The 17,211-nt window shown below is 45.0% G+C and overlaps 1 protein-coding gene across 1 annotated transcript in view; it reads right to left on the bottom strand.

Moving 5' to 3' along the window:
• Positions 1–17,211, bottom strand: part of GLDC (glycine decarboxylase) — a 118,190-nt gene that overhangs the window by 23,905 nt on the left and 77,074 nt on the right. The window contains exons 16-20 of the mRNA XM_053573195.1: positions 12,578–12,653; positions 5,048–5,173; positions 3,650–3,799; positions 1,351–1,463; positions 108–249 (exon numbers count right to left, since the gene is read on the bottom strand). Of these exons, the coding sequence (XP_053429170.1) occupies positions 108–249; positions 1,351–1,463; positions 3,650–3,799; positions 5,048–5,173; positions 12,578–12,653 (607 nt within the window). The remainder of the gene's footprint in view (positions 1–107; positions 250–1,350; positions 1,464–3,649; positions 3,800–5,047; positions 5,174–12,577; positions 12,654–17,211) is intronic.

Raw genomic sequence — 17,211 nt, 5'->3', positions numbered from 1 at the left:
GATCATGGATTTCTCTGTTATGAAGCCAAGAGGGAAGGCTGCAGTCCCTGTTTCCCACCCCACATCACACACACCTCCACCTGCCTACACACATTCTGAGGCCTCACCTTGATATACGCCCAGGAAATGGGCAAGATGGAACTGGAGCCCCACGGGGCTGCACTGACGGTGCCCACAGGCCAGGAATCCTCATTTAGCTTGACTGAAATGATGGGATGACTGGGCAAAAAGGGGGCAAGATGCTTCTTCCTGTATTTTTTTTTTTTAAGTACAGATTAAGAAAATGTTAAAAAGATGTAGTCCAACCAAACAGATAAGTTCTGGGCCCTCTCAGGAAGCTCTGCTCTTAGCAGAGGAATTCTGACAGTGGGAGGGACCCTAGGCAGATACTCAGAAAGTGGTCCTGCCTCCACCTGTCATCACCATCCCAGCGGCTCATCGAGAACCATGGAGAGGATTTGGCAGAAGCAGGCAGCTGTGGAACAGCATGCAAAGCTCCAAGGCAGGCCCCCTCCATCCCAGCCCCACACCCCTAAGGCATCCACAGGGCAGAGAAGGTGCTGGAGAGAGACTAGCACATGAGCACCACTCATGCACTCCACCCGCCACACAGCCAAGGCACTGGAGCTCACCCATTTACTAGAAATAATAACATCCAAAAGAAAAGCAGAAAAAGGCAGCAACTTCTAGGTCAAATTCCCAGCAACCTTGCAAACTGGTGGCTTTAGCACATCTTTGGAAGACTGAAACAGCTCAGGAAACAGCTGCTCTCACCATTATTTTCACAGGATGATTGGATTTCACAGTGTAAAAAGTTAGCAACAGCTAAGAAATATTTTTTTAGTTTTATTCTGACTTCATCCAATTATTTCTAGTAATCAGGTTTTTCTTCCTCCTTACTTATCTGAGATGTGATAATAATTCATGTTGTAAAGTATTCAGTGCTTTACACCCAACTTGCTTTCAGTATAACCATTAGCTGATTAAAAAAAAAGAAGAAATAAAGGAAAGAAAGAAACCTGCTTGGATACCTAAGTTAATTAATGTCTGTTTTGCTTCCTACTGTTGATGTTGTAGTTCTAATCCAAGTTCAAGTACAGTTCCCTATTCATTATTCTGTTAATAAACCTGTTCTGTGCACACTGGCAGCTCCATGAGGTCAAACATTAGCTTAATATAAACCTGTTGTAATTATGCTTTTCTCCGGACATGCTTTCAAACCCTCCTCTCACTGCTCCTCACCCAGCCTCTACAAGTGTCCTAGAAATGAAGGTACCCTTAAAGCCTGAAGACCTTCATGGGCCCAGGACTGGGTCATTCTGTCTCCAAAGGCATCCTGAACCAACTCACACTCCAATGGGCCCCATGCCAGGACCGCCGCCTCCATGGGGAATGCAGAAGGTCTTGTGAAGATTGAGGTGCGAGACATCAGACCCATAGTCTCCAGGACGACAGATTCCCACCTACCACAAAAAGAAAGGGCCAGATACAAAAGTCAAAAGTTAAGAGCTTGGCAAGGCTCTCCACAGTGGAGGCCACAGCTGCTGATGCTGCCCTCTCCAAAGGGAGGAAAGGCAGACAGAGACTCAGCCGTGGTGTTCACAGAAGTGTCTGTCCCCACACCGGCCCAGGTCTGTAGTCAAAACCTGGCATTCCATAGGCAAAGTGGTGGTGGTTTCTATGGAAACAGCAACTGACCATTTATCCCAATTTAGATTTAAAAACACAGGGTAGATGCGGTGGCTGATGCCTATAATACCAGAACTTTGAGAAGCTGAGGTAGGAGGATCATTTGAAGTTAAGAGTTTGAGACTAGCAGACTCGGCACCTTGTAGCTCAGCAGCTAGGGCGCCAGCCATACACACCGACGGGTTCGAACTCATGCATGGCCTGCCAAACAACAATGACAACTATAACCAAAAAATAGCCGGGCTTTGTGGCGGGCACCTGTAGTCCCAGCTACTTGGGAGGCTGAGGCAAGAGAATCACTTAAGCCCCAGAGTTTGAGATTGCTGTGAGCTGTGACGTAGTGAGATTCTGTCTCAAAAAAAAAAAAAAAAGAATTTGAGACTAGCCTAGGAAACTCTATTATTTTTATACAATAAAAAAATAGATTTAAATACAGTGTATTCCTAATTATCTGGCCCAAAAGGGAGGAAAGAAAGTGCCCCTAAGAGAAGAAAGTTCCTGTTGAAATAGGCAACTTCACCCGTGCAGTTCTACCACCACAGCTTGCATGGTCACCTTTGGGCATTATTCTTATCCTGAATGGCCTTTGGGCACAATGATGTTAGGGGCTGGAGGGCCACCAGAAGATGCTGAACTGCAGGAGAGGGGGCAAACAGATGACTCAGGTACCAGCCACAACATTCCAATTGGTGTTCCTGCCACTGTGGCATTAAGGTTATAATAGTGGCCAAAGATACAGAGTTCATTTGTGCTATTGAAGCAATAGACAACCCCCAGAGTACACATATGAAGGGAATCAGCTGAAGCAAAGAAAAGCAGAAAGAGTCTGAAGTGGTAAGGTGGAGGGAAAATTGCAAAAAGAAAAGAAAAAGGAAAAATAAAAATGAGGTGGGTCCCACCAAGGAGATTTTCAAAGAGTGGTGACACTCCTCTCCTCCAGTGGCTCCCAATAGTACATTTTTCTGTTTTTTCCTTCCTTTTTTAAAAAATTGTTTCAAGTTAATTTTAGGGTAGGAAGAATTAGGTTACAACAGTGGTTCTCAACCTTCCTAATGCCGTGGCCCTTTAATACAGTTCCTATGAGTCGCGACCCACAGGTTGAGAACTGCTGGGTTACAATGTTTGCATTTTTTAGGTAGAGTCCCTCCTTTTTTTTTTTTTGAGACAGAGTCTCTCACGTTGTTGCCCCCGTTAGAGTGCCATGGCATCACTGCTCACAGCAACCTCAAACTCTTGGGCTTAAGCGAGTCTCTTGCCTCAGTCTCCCCCCAAGTAACTGGGACTATCGGTGCCTGCCATAACACCCAGTTATTTTTCCGTTGTTGCAGTTGTCATGGTTGTTTAGCTGGCTCAGGCTGGGTTCGAACCTGCCAGCATGGGGGTATGTGGCCAGTGCCCTACCCACTGAGCTACAGGCATCACCCAGAAGAGTCCCTCTTATAATTGTGTCCTGCCCCAAGAGGTGTGCCATACCCCCCCCAACATTGTACCCTTTAAGTAGGAGCACACCCTCCCCCCTCCCAATAGCCTTTGCTCAGAGGGTCATGTTACACAGACTCTTTGTCCCCCAAGTAGTCAGGATTGGGTTCCCTGGGCCAGGATAAGTGGCTTAACAAAGGCCATGGGGGAAATCAACATCCACCTGCAGCCAGCAGAGGTGGAGTTTCTTCAGACATGGAGCCAGTGGCCTTCTGGCCTGGGGGTACTCCCAGAGAGCCGGCAGCCCCTGACAGTCTAGGGACATTCCAGTCACCCCGACTTCCTTCAACCTGTTTGCCTCCTCTGGGATCCATAATCCAGTGAAATGAGAGTATTTTGTTTGAAACTGCCAATAAAGAAAATCAACCTCAGTTCTGAATTCACTATTGTGTTGTAGATGACTCTCCAGAAGTTAGAAATATTTTTTTGACATATCCATTTTCTCGGTGGGAGCTAAGGAAGCTCCTTCCAGAATCCTCACCTGAGCATTCATATTGGCCCCGTCAAGGTAGACCTGTCCTCCGTGTTGATGGATCAGGTCACACACGTCGCTGACGTTCTCCTCAAACACCCCATTGGTGGATGGGTACGTAAGCATGATGGCTGCCAGGCTCTCCTTGTGTTTATCCACCTGTGGGAGAGCGAAAGATAGAAGGAGACAAAGGGGGAAGCTTCTTTCTTGACCCTATCCTTGCTTTTTAAAGGATTGAGAAAGATGAAGTCTTGGTCTTTTCATTCCTGAAACTATCTCAAAGTACAATGATATCAATGAAAGATCCACAGCCATTATTGCCTTCATAAATCATTCCCCAAATTAGCAAAATCCTTTTGTGTAGGTCTCTATGGTCAAGATCAAAAATAAAAACCTGTTAAGATTTGGGAATATGTTGGGCCCAACTCTAGTTATTTCAGATTTTTCTGCTTCTAAACATGTCTATTCTCAGTTAATCTCTCTCTGCTCATCTTGCCACAATTACCCCTCTTCCTCCCATTCTGCTAAAATTCCCAAAAGGAGTCTCCCTGCTTAGATAAAAATCTCCCTCATCCCCCTTTTTTACAGAAGGCAAGCATATATAAGTCATGTCCCCTTTTCTTTTCCCAGCAAATCAGAACAGGCATGTGTGAAAATGTGGGGGTGGAGAAGAAGGTCATATCCTATAATCCTATATTGCTATATTGGAGAGACTCAGTGATTGCAACTACTGGCTCAGAATACTTCAGAAAAAACTTTACAGGCCAATGGAAGGGTAGAGGCGGGTGGAAGAGATGCACAGCGTTGTTTATTCTCAGCTTCCCTTAGAAGGTAGTTACATGGGGTCCCTCATCTCTATGCCTAATAACACTGACAAAATCACATTGCTATTCCACTGATTTCCTTCCTTCTTAAGATGCAGCCTCCAGTCCACTGGTGGGAAGCAGATACAGTTGCTAAGCAACCACTTCCTGGAGGTTGGGGGTTGGGAGTGGGGGTTGGCATTGGAGGAAACTGGGCGGACTGCTGCCTGGAATTCAGCTGGGACTGGGACAGTCACAGACATTTGCAAAATGTGCACTTACAATTTCCAGCACAACAACTGAGTGCCAGGTTGATTATTAATTAGGGAAGGAGAGTGAATTTGTGCAGATAGAGGCAGACAGGTTCTGCAAGCAGTACTCTTACTACCACCATGAATAATTCATTCCGTTTCCTACACAGGCACGAATTAGGACAGGGATTCCGCCATGTTGGTGAAGGGAGGGGTCGAGTAGACCGAGGTGATGAGGAACTGCAGCCTTTCATTAGAATGCAAGAGAAGCCAACACACATAATCCATCCCTCCCTGATCCCACCACCTCTTCCCCACCCAGACTTCCCATCTGCCAAGGGAAAGCTGAGTACCATGGCCTTGAGGTGAGCTGCATCGATATTTCCATATTTATCCACCTCTACCGGCTGAATCTTCATGCCTGCCATGTGGGCACTTGCCGGATTGGTCCCATGTGCTGATTTCGGAATGAGGCAAACCTGAGGAATAGAAAGAAAGGAAGCAAGGAGGGAGAAAAAATAATCACTAGGCTGACAGTAATAACAGAAAAATCCCACAACATTCCTACAGTACAAATTAAACAGGCATCACGTGCTTTTATTTAAGCTGACCACTGATGCTTTAAAATTTGCTTCGACTCAATTATTTCTGTTATTGCAAAACAATGCCCAAAAGAAGTTTCCATATGAATCCCCAAATATTGTTTCCTACACATGTTCAGAATATTAATACAATCCACCCTTATCCCAGGACACCAAAAATAGGCCTGGGCTTATTCTAACCTTGTCTCATTTACAGTATATCGAAAGCACCTTAGTATTACATGAGATTAAAAGTTAAACTCTAGGACTCAAATGCCCACATCACAGGCTCTGAGCTCCGCTTGGCCCATCCAGGACAGATGGTAATAGTAGACATAATTCCAAGGCCTGTCAGTGCCAATAGACCAATTATGTCACCATTTACTGGATGCTTACTCTGTAGTGAATTGTTAGTTGCCATGGGAGTCATAAACTAAGTATGAAAAATGATCAAGTCTTGTCATGGGCTCACATGACTTGCTCATTGACAACATTGGCACATGATAACATAGAAATGAATGTCTGGAGTCCAGAGGTGCAGTAGAAACCTGGAATGAAAGACATACCTTCAAGCTGAAGAGATAAAAGAAAGTGCCTCAAGAACTAAGCTAAGTGAGAGCTCAAAGATGCGCTATGATAGGTGGACAGTAGGTGCAATGTTAGGCCAAATGCAAATCATTTTTCACTTCCTCCAAAGAATCATGTGAACAGAGACAAATACGCATGCTCTCGCAGAAGTGACGAATCACAAGAAAAAAGAAAACATCACAAAGTTTTCCCCAACAGAAAGTGTCAAGGAAAAGCAATGATTATCCTAAAAATAATGGTCCTACTTTTTATCCCAGAGCCAGTATTGGAGCCCCTTTGAAAAGAATAAACAGGCATTATTAAAAATGACCTCACAAAGAAAAAACTTAGCTTCCAGCTGTTTCCTCAAAAACAGTGAAGTAGCCTAATTAAGAATACGTATATTGGGCGGCGCCTGTGGCTCAGTGAGTAGGGTGCCAGTCCCATATGCCGAGGGTGGCGGGTTTAAACCCAGCCCCGGCCAAACTGCAACCAAAAAATAGCCGGGCGTTGTGGCGGGCGCCCGTAGTCCCAGCTGCTCGGGAGGCTGAGGCAAGAGAATCGCGTAAGCCCAAGAGTTAGAGGTTGCTGTGAGCCGTGTGACGCCACGGCACTCTACCGAGGGCGGTACAGTGAGACTCTGTCTCTACAAAAAAAAAAAAAAAAAAGAATACGTATGTACAAAAATAGAACTCTAACCAAAGGCAAACAAAAAGAATCAGTCTGTTCTCTGAGAGTAGGTTTGAGTCCCTTTTGAATGGTTGTTGGTCGCAGGCTGGTAATGACATGTTGTCTTCAATTCCGTGCTTAAAATCTTTCCTTCTGTAGTTAAATTTTGTTTCTTTAATTTCACAAAACCAAAGCTGGAGTCATTGTCCTTTCTCACAAAATATTCCTACCCTACAGAAGAATCATTGAATGAAATGAGCCCTTCGAGGTAGAATATTAATGAAAGAGAGGAAAAGTGAATATTAAAAATGAACATAAAATAATTTTTTAAAAACAGAGTCTTACTCTGTTGCCCAGGCTACAGTGCTGTGGTGTCAAAGCTCCTAGCAACTTCAAACTCCTAGGTACAAGCAATCCTCTTGCCTCAGCCTCCCGAGTAGCTGGGACTGCAGGAACCTGCCAAGATCCCCAGCTAGCTTTTCTATTTTTAGTAGAGCCAGGATCTCAATCTTGCTAAGGCTGGTTTTGAACTCCTGAACTCAAGCAGTTCACCCACCTTGGCCTCCCAGAATGCTAGGATGATGGACCTGAGCCACCATGGCCAACCCATAAAACTTGAGGCCAAAATTAAGGATTCATACCAAGGAAGTTCTGCTGAAACAAAAACATTTAAGTTAAAAAAAAAAAAATTCAACCATCCCTGTGGTAGGCTGAATAATGGGTCTGCAAAGATCTCCCTGTCCTGATCTTCAGAACCTATATGCATTACCTCATAATGGCAAAAGGGACTTTGCAGGTGTGATTAGGTTAAGGAGGGATGGTGAGAAGATGCTTCTGGATTTTTTTTTTTTTTTAAGACAGAGTCTCACTATGTTGCCCTGGGACAGCTCACAGCAACCTCAAACTCTTGGGCTTAAGCAATTCTCTTAACTCAGCCTCTCAAGTAGCTGGGACTGCAGGCGGCAGTCACAACACCCGGCTATTTTTTGGTTGTAATTGTCATTGTTGTTTGGCAGGTCTGAGCTGGATTTGAACCCGCCAGTTCCAGTATATGTGGCTGGCACCTGAGCCACTGAGCTACAGGAGCCAAGCCTGGATTTCTTTTTGAGACAGTCTCAATACATCACCCTGGGTAGAGTGCCGTGGTGTCACAGCTCACAGCAACCTCAAACTCTTGTGCTTAAGCGATTCTCTTGCCTTAGCCTCCCAAGTAGCTGGGATTCCAGGCATCCACCACAGTGCCCAGCTATTTTTTGTTGTTGTTGTTTTGTTGTCATTGTTGTCTAGCTGGCCAGGGCCAGGTTCAAACCCGCTACCCTTGGTGCATGTGGCTGGTGCCTTAACCACTGTGCTACCGGTGCCAAGCCGAGCCTGGATTTTTGACTAGGCTCTGTATGTATTCTCAAGTGTCTATATCAGAGGGAAGAAAGGAAGATCCGACCACCCAGGAATTAGGAGCTGACTGAAGCAGAGAGCCAGAGTGATGGGAGGAAGAGACCCTCAGCCAAAGAATGCAGGTGGCTCCAGACCTTAGGAAAGGCATTCTCTGGAAAGAACCAGCCCTGCCAAGATTCCTGGCCTCCATAACTGTGAGAAAATAAATGAGTATTACTTGAAGCTTATAACAATTTGTTATAGCAACCTTAGGAAGCTAATGCCCATTGAGGTATAAAGCATAGTGGTTCCTTGTTAGTACAGTGGTGAGTTAAAAAAGAAAGAACAGAAAAAAGTATTGGAAAGGAAAAAGGCCTCAGAAATTTTTTCAATGACTCATTTCTATGTTGCTCTTAGACATTTCTGGGTTTTTATGTACATTTAGAAAACTTATTTTCTTTCTTTTTTTGAGATAAGGTCTCACTCTGTCTCCTAGATTAGAGAGTGGAGGCAAGATCATAGTTCTCCATATTCTTCTTAGCTAAGTATCTCAGGAATGGAAGAAAAAGTATCCAATGTACTTAGCTCTACTATGAAGCTAATTATGGCTTTCACATGAAGGCTATAACCCAACTATAGCACAAGACTATGGGGAAAGGGCCAAGGAAGGGGAAGGGAGGGGGGAGGTTTTGGTGGAGGGAGGGTAATGGGTGGGGCCACATCTACCATGCATCTTAGAATGGGTACAGGCAAAACTAACTAAATGCAGAATACAAATGCCTACATACAGTAACTAAGAAAATGCCATGAAGGCTATGTTGAACAGTTTGATGAGAATATTTCAGATTGTATATGAAACCCGCACATTGTACCCCTTGATTGCACTAATGTACACAGCTATGATTTAACAATAAAAATAAATAAATTAAAAAAAAAATCATAGTTCTCTAAAACCTCTAATTCCTGGGCTCAAACAATCCTCCTGCCTCAGCTTGAGTAGATGCGACTACAGGCATGCACCATTGCAACTAGTTAATGTTTTTATTTTTTGTAGAGACAGGGTCTCACTCTTGCTCAGGTTGGTTTTGAACTCCCAACCTCAAGCAATCTTCCTGCCTTGACCTCCCAGAGTGTTAGAATTACAGGCATGAGCCACTGTGCCTGGCCCTTATTATTTTTAATAATGTCAATTTTGCTTCATTTTAAAATTTTAGTGTTGCAACCTGGTACAGTGATCAGCCTGAGCAAGAGAGAGACCCCTGTCTCTACTAAAAATCGAAAAACTAGCCGGGTGCTGTGGCAGGCGCCTGTAGTCCCTGCTACACAGGAGACTAAGGCAAGAGGATTACTTGAGCTCCAGAGTTTGAGGTTGCTACGAGCCACAGCACTCACCCATGGTCACAGAAGAAGTCTGTCTCAAACAAAAAAAAATTTAATGTTGTAAGAGAATCAGATTAGATGCTTTGGTTTATCCAAAGTAAATCCAGCTTTTTTTAAAAGCCCATTTATTTACATGAATGCTATGTTTTCCTAATTCTCCAGGGTACTAGCAGAGAACTGGCACAGATATCCCTCAAAAACTATGGAACAAGTGAGGTATCAAGAAGGAATGCTCCCATGCAGGGGAATAACACTGGTAAAATCCAACTATCCAGACAGTTTGTCTCAGGCAACTGGGAACAGAAAAATACTCTATTACAGATTTTGTGCTTTTTTGTGTGTATATGTATATGTATATATATTATATATAACTTTTCTTATCAGTTGGTGTGTTCCCTTTGTATAGAAAACTCAGTTTCTGACCAGCAAACTTGAGTTAATATTTGAATGGCAAGGTCAGGCACTGTGGCTCACACCTATAATCCCAGCACTCTGAGACCCTAAGGCAGGCGGATTGCCTGAGTTCAGGGGTTGGAGACCAGCCTGAGTCAGGGTGAGACCTCAGCTCTAAAAATAGCCAAGTGTTTGTGGCAGGTGCCTATAGTCCCATCTCCTGGGGAGGCTGAGCCAAGAGAATCGAGTTTAAGAGAATCTGAGCCCAAGAGTTTGAGGTTGCTGTGAGCTGTGATGCTCAGCACTCTACCAAGGGTGACAAAATGAGACACTGTCTCAAAATAAATTAATTAATTAAACATTTAGGACCCTGCCTGGCACATGGTAATTGCTATGTAATAACACTTGTTAAATAAATTTGTATTTTCCCAAACTAAGCTGATAAATGAAGAACTTGGGTATTCCATTTTAGGAACTTCTGAAATTTAACCTAAGAGCAAATGTAAAAATAACTTCAAAACAGCTTGAAAGGAGAACCATCAGGAACCCAGGTGGTTCTGTGGCACATGATTTCCCCACACTTCTTTCCCAAAAAGAAGGTTATATTTTGCTGGATTCCATCAGAGCCTATTGTGTGGGAACAGCTGCCTCAGACATCACTGATGTGGAAAAATCTTCCTTGATTATTTCAGTAAGTCATTTTCCTCTTCTCTAACTAAGGAAGTCGGCTTTAATTAAAATCCTTGATCCAGCAGGGCGCCAACATTGCCAGGCTTCTGAGCTTTGTGTTTCTACCAGCTCAGTGTCTGGGAGGGCTTCCTGTCCCATCTGCTCCGCTCCTCCCTGAAATACAGCACCCAGGCCCTCCCTCCTGCAGCCTGAGAGGCCTTCAGTGCCAGTAGGAGGGACAGTAGACCCAGGGGAAACATCACAGACCAGGGATGGAGAGAAGACAGAGTACTGGAAACACTGAAAGAGGAACAGGGACCATCTAGAGTGGGTGAGTCGGCTGGGTGCAGTAGCTCAGCCCTGTAATCCTGCACTCTGCAAGGCTGAGGCGGGTGGATTGCTTGAGCTCAGGAGTTTCAAGACCAGCATGAGACAGAGTGAGACCCCAGTCTCTACTAAAAATAGAAAAATTGGCCGGATTGTGGTGAGTGACTGTAGTCCCAGCTACTCGGGAGGCTGAGGCAAGAGGATTACTCAAGCCCCAGAGTTTGAGGGTGCTGTAAGCTATGACACCATAACACTGTACCCAGAGTGACAGAGTGAGACTCTATCTCAAAAAAAAAAAAGGAATGGTAAGTCACAGAAGAACTCTGCTCTGGGCACTTCCAAAGGTCTCCTATTCTTTCTCCCTGACCCACTTGGGATTGGAATCCAGCTACACTTACAGCTACTTCTTAGTGACAGCCTGGTTAATCTGGAAAATGACCAAGGGTGGGAAGCATCACAGAGTGGGAAGAATCTGTTTCTTTGCAAGTCAGGAGCCTTCCCCAAACACTGATGGAGGAGTGGGGTGGAGACGACAGGATGAGCTGCACCTTTTCCAAGGTCCACAGACTTCCTGGGCACCTCGTGGTGAAGGAAGGTAATGATGAGGAGGTCCACGGGCTACCTCAGCACATAGAATTCATGAAGGAAAAACAGAAGAGGGGCAGGGGCACACGGAATCCCTTCACTGAACAATCAAGGCTCTGAAGTTTCCTTCCTGATTCTAGGAAAGGTTCCCAGACTCTGAGGTCCCAAGAGCAATTACAGCCCTAAACTAACCCTTCCTTAGGAGGCTAAGAATTTAAACCCTCGGTGGAATGTCAGGGTCTGGTTTATCACTCCATCTCCACACTGACACACACTGCCTTGATCATGGCCAGGGATCAATTTACTTAATTCACACATGGTCTATTTTTCCAAGATCTTTAAAAATGAATTCTATTCCCAACCAAGACAAAGGTTTAGGACAACACATCTGTGGGATTAGGATGGCTAAGCAAGGAAAGGAAACTGAAAATGTTCCTTCTTTTCTCCTTTTTCAAAAGGGAAGTAAAACAATTTCAAAATTCTTTACAGCAAAATCCAGGCAACTAGCCATAACCAATCTTCCAGTTTGAATAAATCCAGGAATAGACTAAGATTGGGCCATCATCCACTCCACCACACTTACGTGGGGAGCCAAAACCACTCAGCACTTTTTTCTTGAACTCTCCTGGGACCAGAGGATGCCTCTGCCCCACTCCTAGCTCCTACCCCATGTCACGTACTAGCCATCAAAATGAAGGAATCAGAAACACAGGCCTTGCCTTCAGACACAATTTGAGACCTGTATTAGACCAACTGCTAAAGGCTCTGCCCTGGGGATTAGTGGTGCCCATCAGAGTTCCCCACAGTGGAACTCAAGAGGCAGCTGGGACCCTGGAGACCAGACTCATACCCAAAGCAAACAACAAAGCCTAAGAATCATCGAATGGAGAATTTATCTATTCAATAAATATTTTTGAGCATGCATATGACCACAACTGTGCCTAGGCACAGTAGGGGTTACAGAGGAACTAAAGCACGGTCTCTGCCCTTTGTCCAGGCCTAGGGCCAAGGCTGAGGCAAGGAGAGATGTTCACAATGGCAGCATTCCTGCCCCTTCCCTCTCTCTGCTCTCCAGAGAGAGCAGTTCCACAGCCAGCTGGCTGACTTGTACATTCTGGGTTTGAGCACAAGTCTTTTATCTCTGAATGTTTTCCCTCAAAATGGTCAAGTGGGATGCCTTAGAGTCAAGGATCATGATGTCTAGTTCAAAGAAATTTGTTTCTTGATTATATGTTCTACCAAGAAAGTTTTGGGAAGAGAATCCCCCAGAATGAAAGGGATTCTGAGAGCTGGGCCCTCTGCCACCCCACTGTGAACAGGCACCCTCTCTGTACGCACCGTTCTGTGCCTCTCTCCTTTCTGGTCTAAGTATGCTCGGATAGTGGCCAGTCCAGCATATTCCCCCTGGGCTCCGCTGCAAAGACAGGAAATGGATCAGGGCTTTGGTCTCCTGGTATCATTTACTCATTCAGTATTTACTACGCGCTGGCCATGCATTCACCAGAGCGTGATAGCCACTCTCCCAGCACTGAGGAAAAGTTCATTTAGGATCTTCCTGTAAGCCAAAAGGTCTTCAACAACCAAAGCAATAGCATCAGTTTGTGCACTAAAGCTCACCTGCTATAATATTTAAATCAAATAATATATTATTTTGAAGCAAACCTTAAGCATCAGATACCATTTCATTAGTTCAAACTTCAGTATGTAACTTTCAAAGATAAGATTTTTGAAAATGTAACTAGGCTCAGTGCCCGTAGCACAGTGGTTACGGCACCAGCCACATACACCAAGGGTAGTGGGTTCAAACCCAGCTAGGCCTACCCAGAGCAACATAATGAGACTCTGTCTCAAAAAAAAAAAAGAAAAGAAAAAATAACTACAAAATTATCATACTTAGAGCAACAAATTATAATTTCTTTTTTCTCCCTTTTTTCTTTTTACCTTTTCCACCCCTCTTCAGACAGGTAATATGCCAATGTTACAACAAGGTTCAAGGAAGGGGCATCTCACATATGAGATCATCCTCATAGTCAAGGGTCCAATTATTCCCAAAAGAGCTATGTACTTTTTTTTTTTTTGACAGACTCTCAAGTCTGTTAGCCTAGGTAGAGTGCTGTGGCGTCATATCTCACAGCAACCTCAAACTCTTGAGCTCAAGCAATCCTCTTGCCTCAGCCTCCTGAATAGCAGGGACTACTGGCATCTGGGCACTTGCTATGACAGCCAGCTAGTTTTTCTATTTATAGTAAAGATGGCGTCTCACTCTTGCTCAGGCTGGTCTCAAACTCCTGAGCTCAACCAATCCACCTGCCTCAGCTTCCCAGAGTTCTAGGATTACAGGCATGAGCTACCCAGAGCTATGTACTTAAGGTATTCTAAAAGGGATAAAGTGATAGAAAAAGAAAAAATACATATAACGTGGCATCACTTCTGCTGGTCTTGGGGTCGGCTTTCCTGGGACCTGTGTGCAGATGGCTGCTAGGGGCTGGCCACACTCATTTCCACAGCTAGTTTCACAGAAGGCCCCATTCACAGACCATCCGTCATGACTAATGTTCCAGTCAGTGATGCTGACTCAACTACAGCCTGTTCTGTAATATTTTCAGTGCCCCATGCAGGAAGGAAAGGGAAGTGAGTAATAGGTTTATTAGTTGCATTGAAAATGCCTCTGTCCTCCATCCTACACCCCCTGAGGTATATGCTACCCCTACTTTGTACACGAAGAACCCGAGGTCAGAGTGTTACAAGCCACATAGCCAGCAGTGATAGAAGGAGACTTGGGCTGCTGTCCACATACGCCGAGGCTGATGGGGTCCAGGCTGGCCTGGGCCTGCTAAACAACAATAGAAACTGCAACCAAAAACTAGCTGGGCATTGTGGGGATGCCTGTAGTCCCAACTACATGGGAGGCTGAGTCAAGAGAATCGCTTAAGCCCGAGAGTTTGAGGTTTCTGTGAGCTGTGATGCTATGGCACTCTACCAAGGGTGATGTGGTGAGACTCTGTCCCAAGAAAAAAAAAAAAAAAAAGAAGGAGACCTGGGTGGGGAGTTGGCCTGTCTTGAGGATCCACATGCTCCCTTTGCAAGGCCTTCTGCTCCTCTGAGCTCACTGTGCTCCAAGAATTGAGACAGTTGTGGGACCAAATGCTTATATTCCTACACAGAACTCTTGCTTGCGTGACACACTAGGAGGTTCAGCTAAGTCTTTATTTAAAAAAAGAAAGGAAAGAAGGAAGGGAAGGAGGGAGGGAAGAAAGGAGGAAGGAAGGAAAGAAAGATGGCTTGGAGCCCATGCACGAGGGTAGTGGGTTCAAGCCTGGCCTTGGCCAGCTAAACAACTGCAACAAAATTAGCCAGGCATTGTGGCAGGTCCCTGTAGTCCCAGCTACTTAGAAGGCTGAGGCAAGAAACTTGCTTAACCCCAAGAATTTGAGGTTGCTGTGAGCTGTGACACTACAGCACTCTATGGAGGGCGACATAGTGAGACTCTGTCTCCAAACAAGTGAAGGGAAGGGAAGGGAGCAGAAAAGTCCTGTCTTACAAGACCTGAGACACAGTTTCCTCATCACCTGCACTAAGTCAGCATTATCCCTCACTGCTCTCTTCTAGGGAAAGGCAAATACTGCTCTTCTGTTTCCTGGGCTTCTAAAAAACAGGGTCAAGTATATGTAATGTTTTTTATTTTGAGAATAAGAAAATGAAGATGCCATGCTTCATGAAACCATTCCCATCACCAGTTACCTTGTCTACCTGTGCCTATGTGCCCGCAACTGTAAAGTGGGGATGATCATTGCGTGACCTCAGAGGGCAAAAGACCTGAAAAAGTCCATGGAAAAAAAAAATAATAATAATAAAAAAAGTCCATGGAATATGCTTATCAGCCTAATTCTACCCATTCTGCAAAAAGTCAACAAACCAGCTCTTTGCCAAGGCTTACAAATCCCATGACCTATGGCCTCACTACACCTCAGTCTTCAGCCATCCTCCAACCTTCCAGGCCTTCTTCCTGAAACCCTACAAACCAATCCCTGCCTGGGAGCTTTTGTACCAGATGTTCTCTCTGCTTGGAAAGCTCCTCTCTAGATCTCTGTATATCTGACTTCCTCCGGGAGGGCTTCCCTGAAAGCAAGAATTTTATCTACCTTGTTCACAATTATATGCTGAATGCCAAGAACACTGACATAAAACTGTTTAATAGATTGGGTCAATAATTCTCTACCTCCTCTGAGCACTCATACCATGTTACTCCACCTGCTTATCCAATACGTGTAATACCAACATATACACATAACATGTACTGAAAATTACAGACCTCAGCTCAGCACCTGTAGCTCAGCGACTAGGGTACCAGCCACATACACTGGAGCTGGTGGGTTCGAACCCAGCCCAGGCCTGCCAAACAACAATGACAATTACAAAAACAAACAAACAAAAAATAGCTGGGCATTGTGGCAGGCACCTCTAGTCCCAGATACTTGGGAGGCTGAGGCAAGAGAACTGCTTAAGCCCAAGAGTTTGAGGTTGCTGTGAGCTGTGATACTAGGGCACTCTACCAAGGGCAACATACTGAGACTCCAAAAAAGAAAGAAAAGAAAATTACAGATCTTGGGCAGTGCCTGCGGCTCAGTGAGTAGGGCGCCAGCCCCATAAACTGAGGGTGGTGGGTTCAAACCCGGCCCTGGCCAAACTGCAACAAAAAATGCCAGGTGTTGTGGTGGGTGCCTAATAGTCCCAGCTAATCAAGAGGCTGAGGCAAGAGGATCACCTAAGCCCAGGAGCTGGAGGTTGCTGTGAGCTGTGATGACATAGCACTCTACCAAGGGTGACTCAGTGAGACTCTAAAAAAAAGAGAGAGAGAGAGAAAAGAAAATTACAGGTCACAGGCAGCGCCCATAGCTCAGTGGTTAGGGTGCTGGCCACATACACCGAGGTTGGCAGGTTCAAACCTGGCCAAGGCCTGCTAAAAACAACAATGACAACTGCAACAATAAAATAGCCAAGCGTTGTGGTGGGCGCCTGTAGTCCCAGCTACTTGGGAGGCTGAGGCAAGAGAATCGCTTGAGCCCAGGAGTCAGTCGGTGGTTGCTATGAGCTGTGATGCCAGGCATTCTACCCAGGGCGACAGCTTGAGAATCTGTCTCAAAAAAAAAAATTATAGATCTCACATTTATTTTGTGTGCCTGTCATCTGAATTAGATTGTGAGCTCTGAAAGTAAAGTCTAGGTCAGACACAACTCTGCATGGAGTAGTCTACAATAAACGTATAGTGGGCGGTGCCTGTGGCTCAAGGAGTAGGGCGCCGGTCCCATACACCGGAGGTAGTGGGTTCAAACCCAGTCCCGGCCAAAAACCACAACAAAAATAAATAAAATAAAATAAACGTATAGTAAATTTGTTAAAAATTGAATTCCACTCCAGCTCAGGCAATCAATGTGAATGTCTTCTTTTCTCTGATGGTAAGGGCTCTCACCAAACGCATAATATATTTACCCTATGTTCTTTTCATGACTTCATTTCAACTTGTTTTCTCGGAAGGCCAATTAAAATACAGACTAGGAATAAAAGAAGAGACTGCTCAGAGCTATGAACTAGTGATTCAAGACGAAGAAGGCAACACAGTAAACACTTGATCAAAAATGGTGGATTTGGGCGGCGCCTGTGGCTCAGTGAGTAGGGCGCCGGCCCCATATGCCGAGGGTGGCGGGTTCAAACCCAGCCCCGGCCAAACTGCAACCAAAAAATAGCCGGGCGTTGTGGCGGGCGCCTGTAGTCCCAGCTACTCCGGAGGCTGAGGCAAGAGAATCGCTTAAGCCCAGGAGTTGGAGGTTGCTGTGAGCCGTGTGACGCCACGGTACTCTACCCGAGGGCAGTACAGTGAGACTCTGTCTCTACAAAAAAAAAAAAAAAAAAAAATGGTGGATTTATTGTGCTTCAGATACTCAGAACTTTGCTTATTTCCAGAATTTTCCATT

The sequence above is a fragment of the Nycticebus coucang genome, chromosome 2 (assembly GCF_027406575.1).
Source record: "Nycticebus coucang isolate mNycCou1 chromosome 2, mNycCou1.pri, whole genome shotgun sequence".
Lineage (NCBI taxonomy): Eukaryota > Metazoa > Chordata > Mammalia > Primates > Lorisidae > Nycticebus > Nycticebus coucang.
The sequence above is the reverse complement of the archived record's forward strand: the minus strand, read 5'-3'. Positions and strand labels throughout refer to the sequence as shown.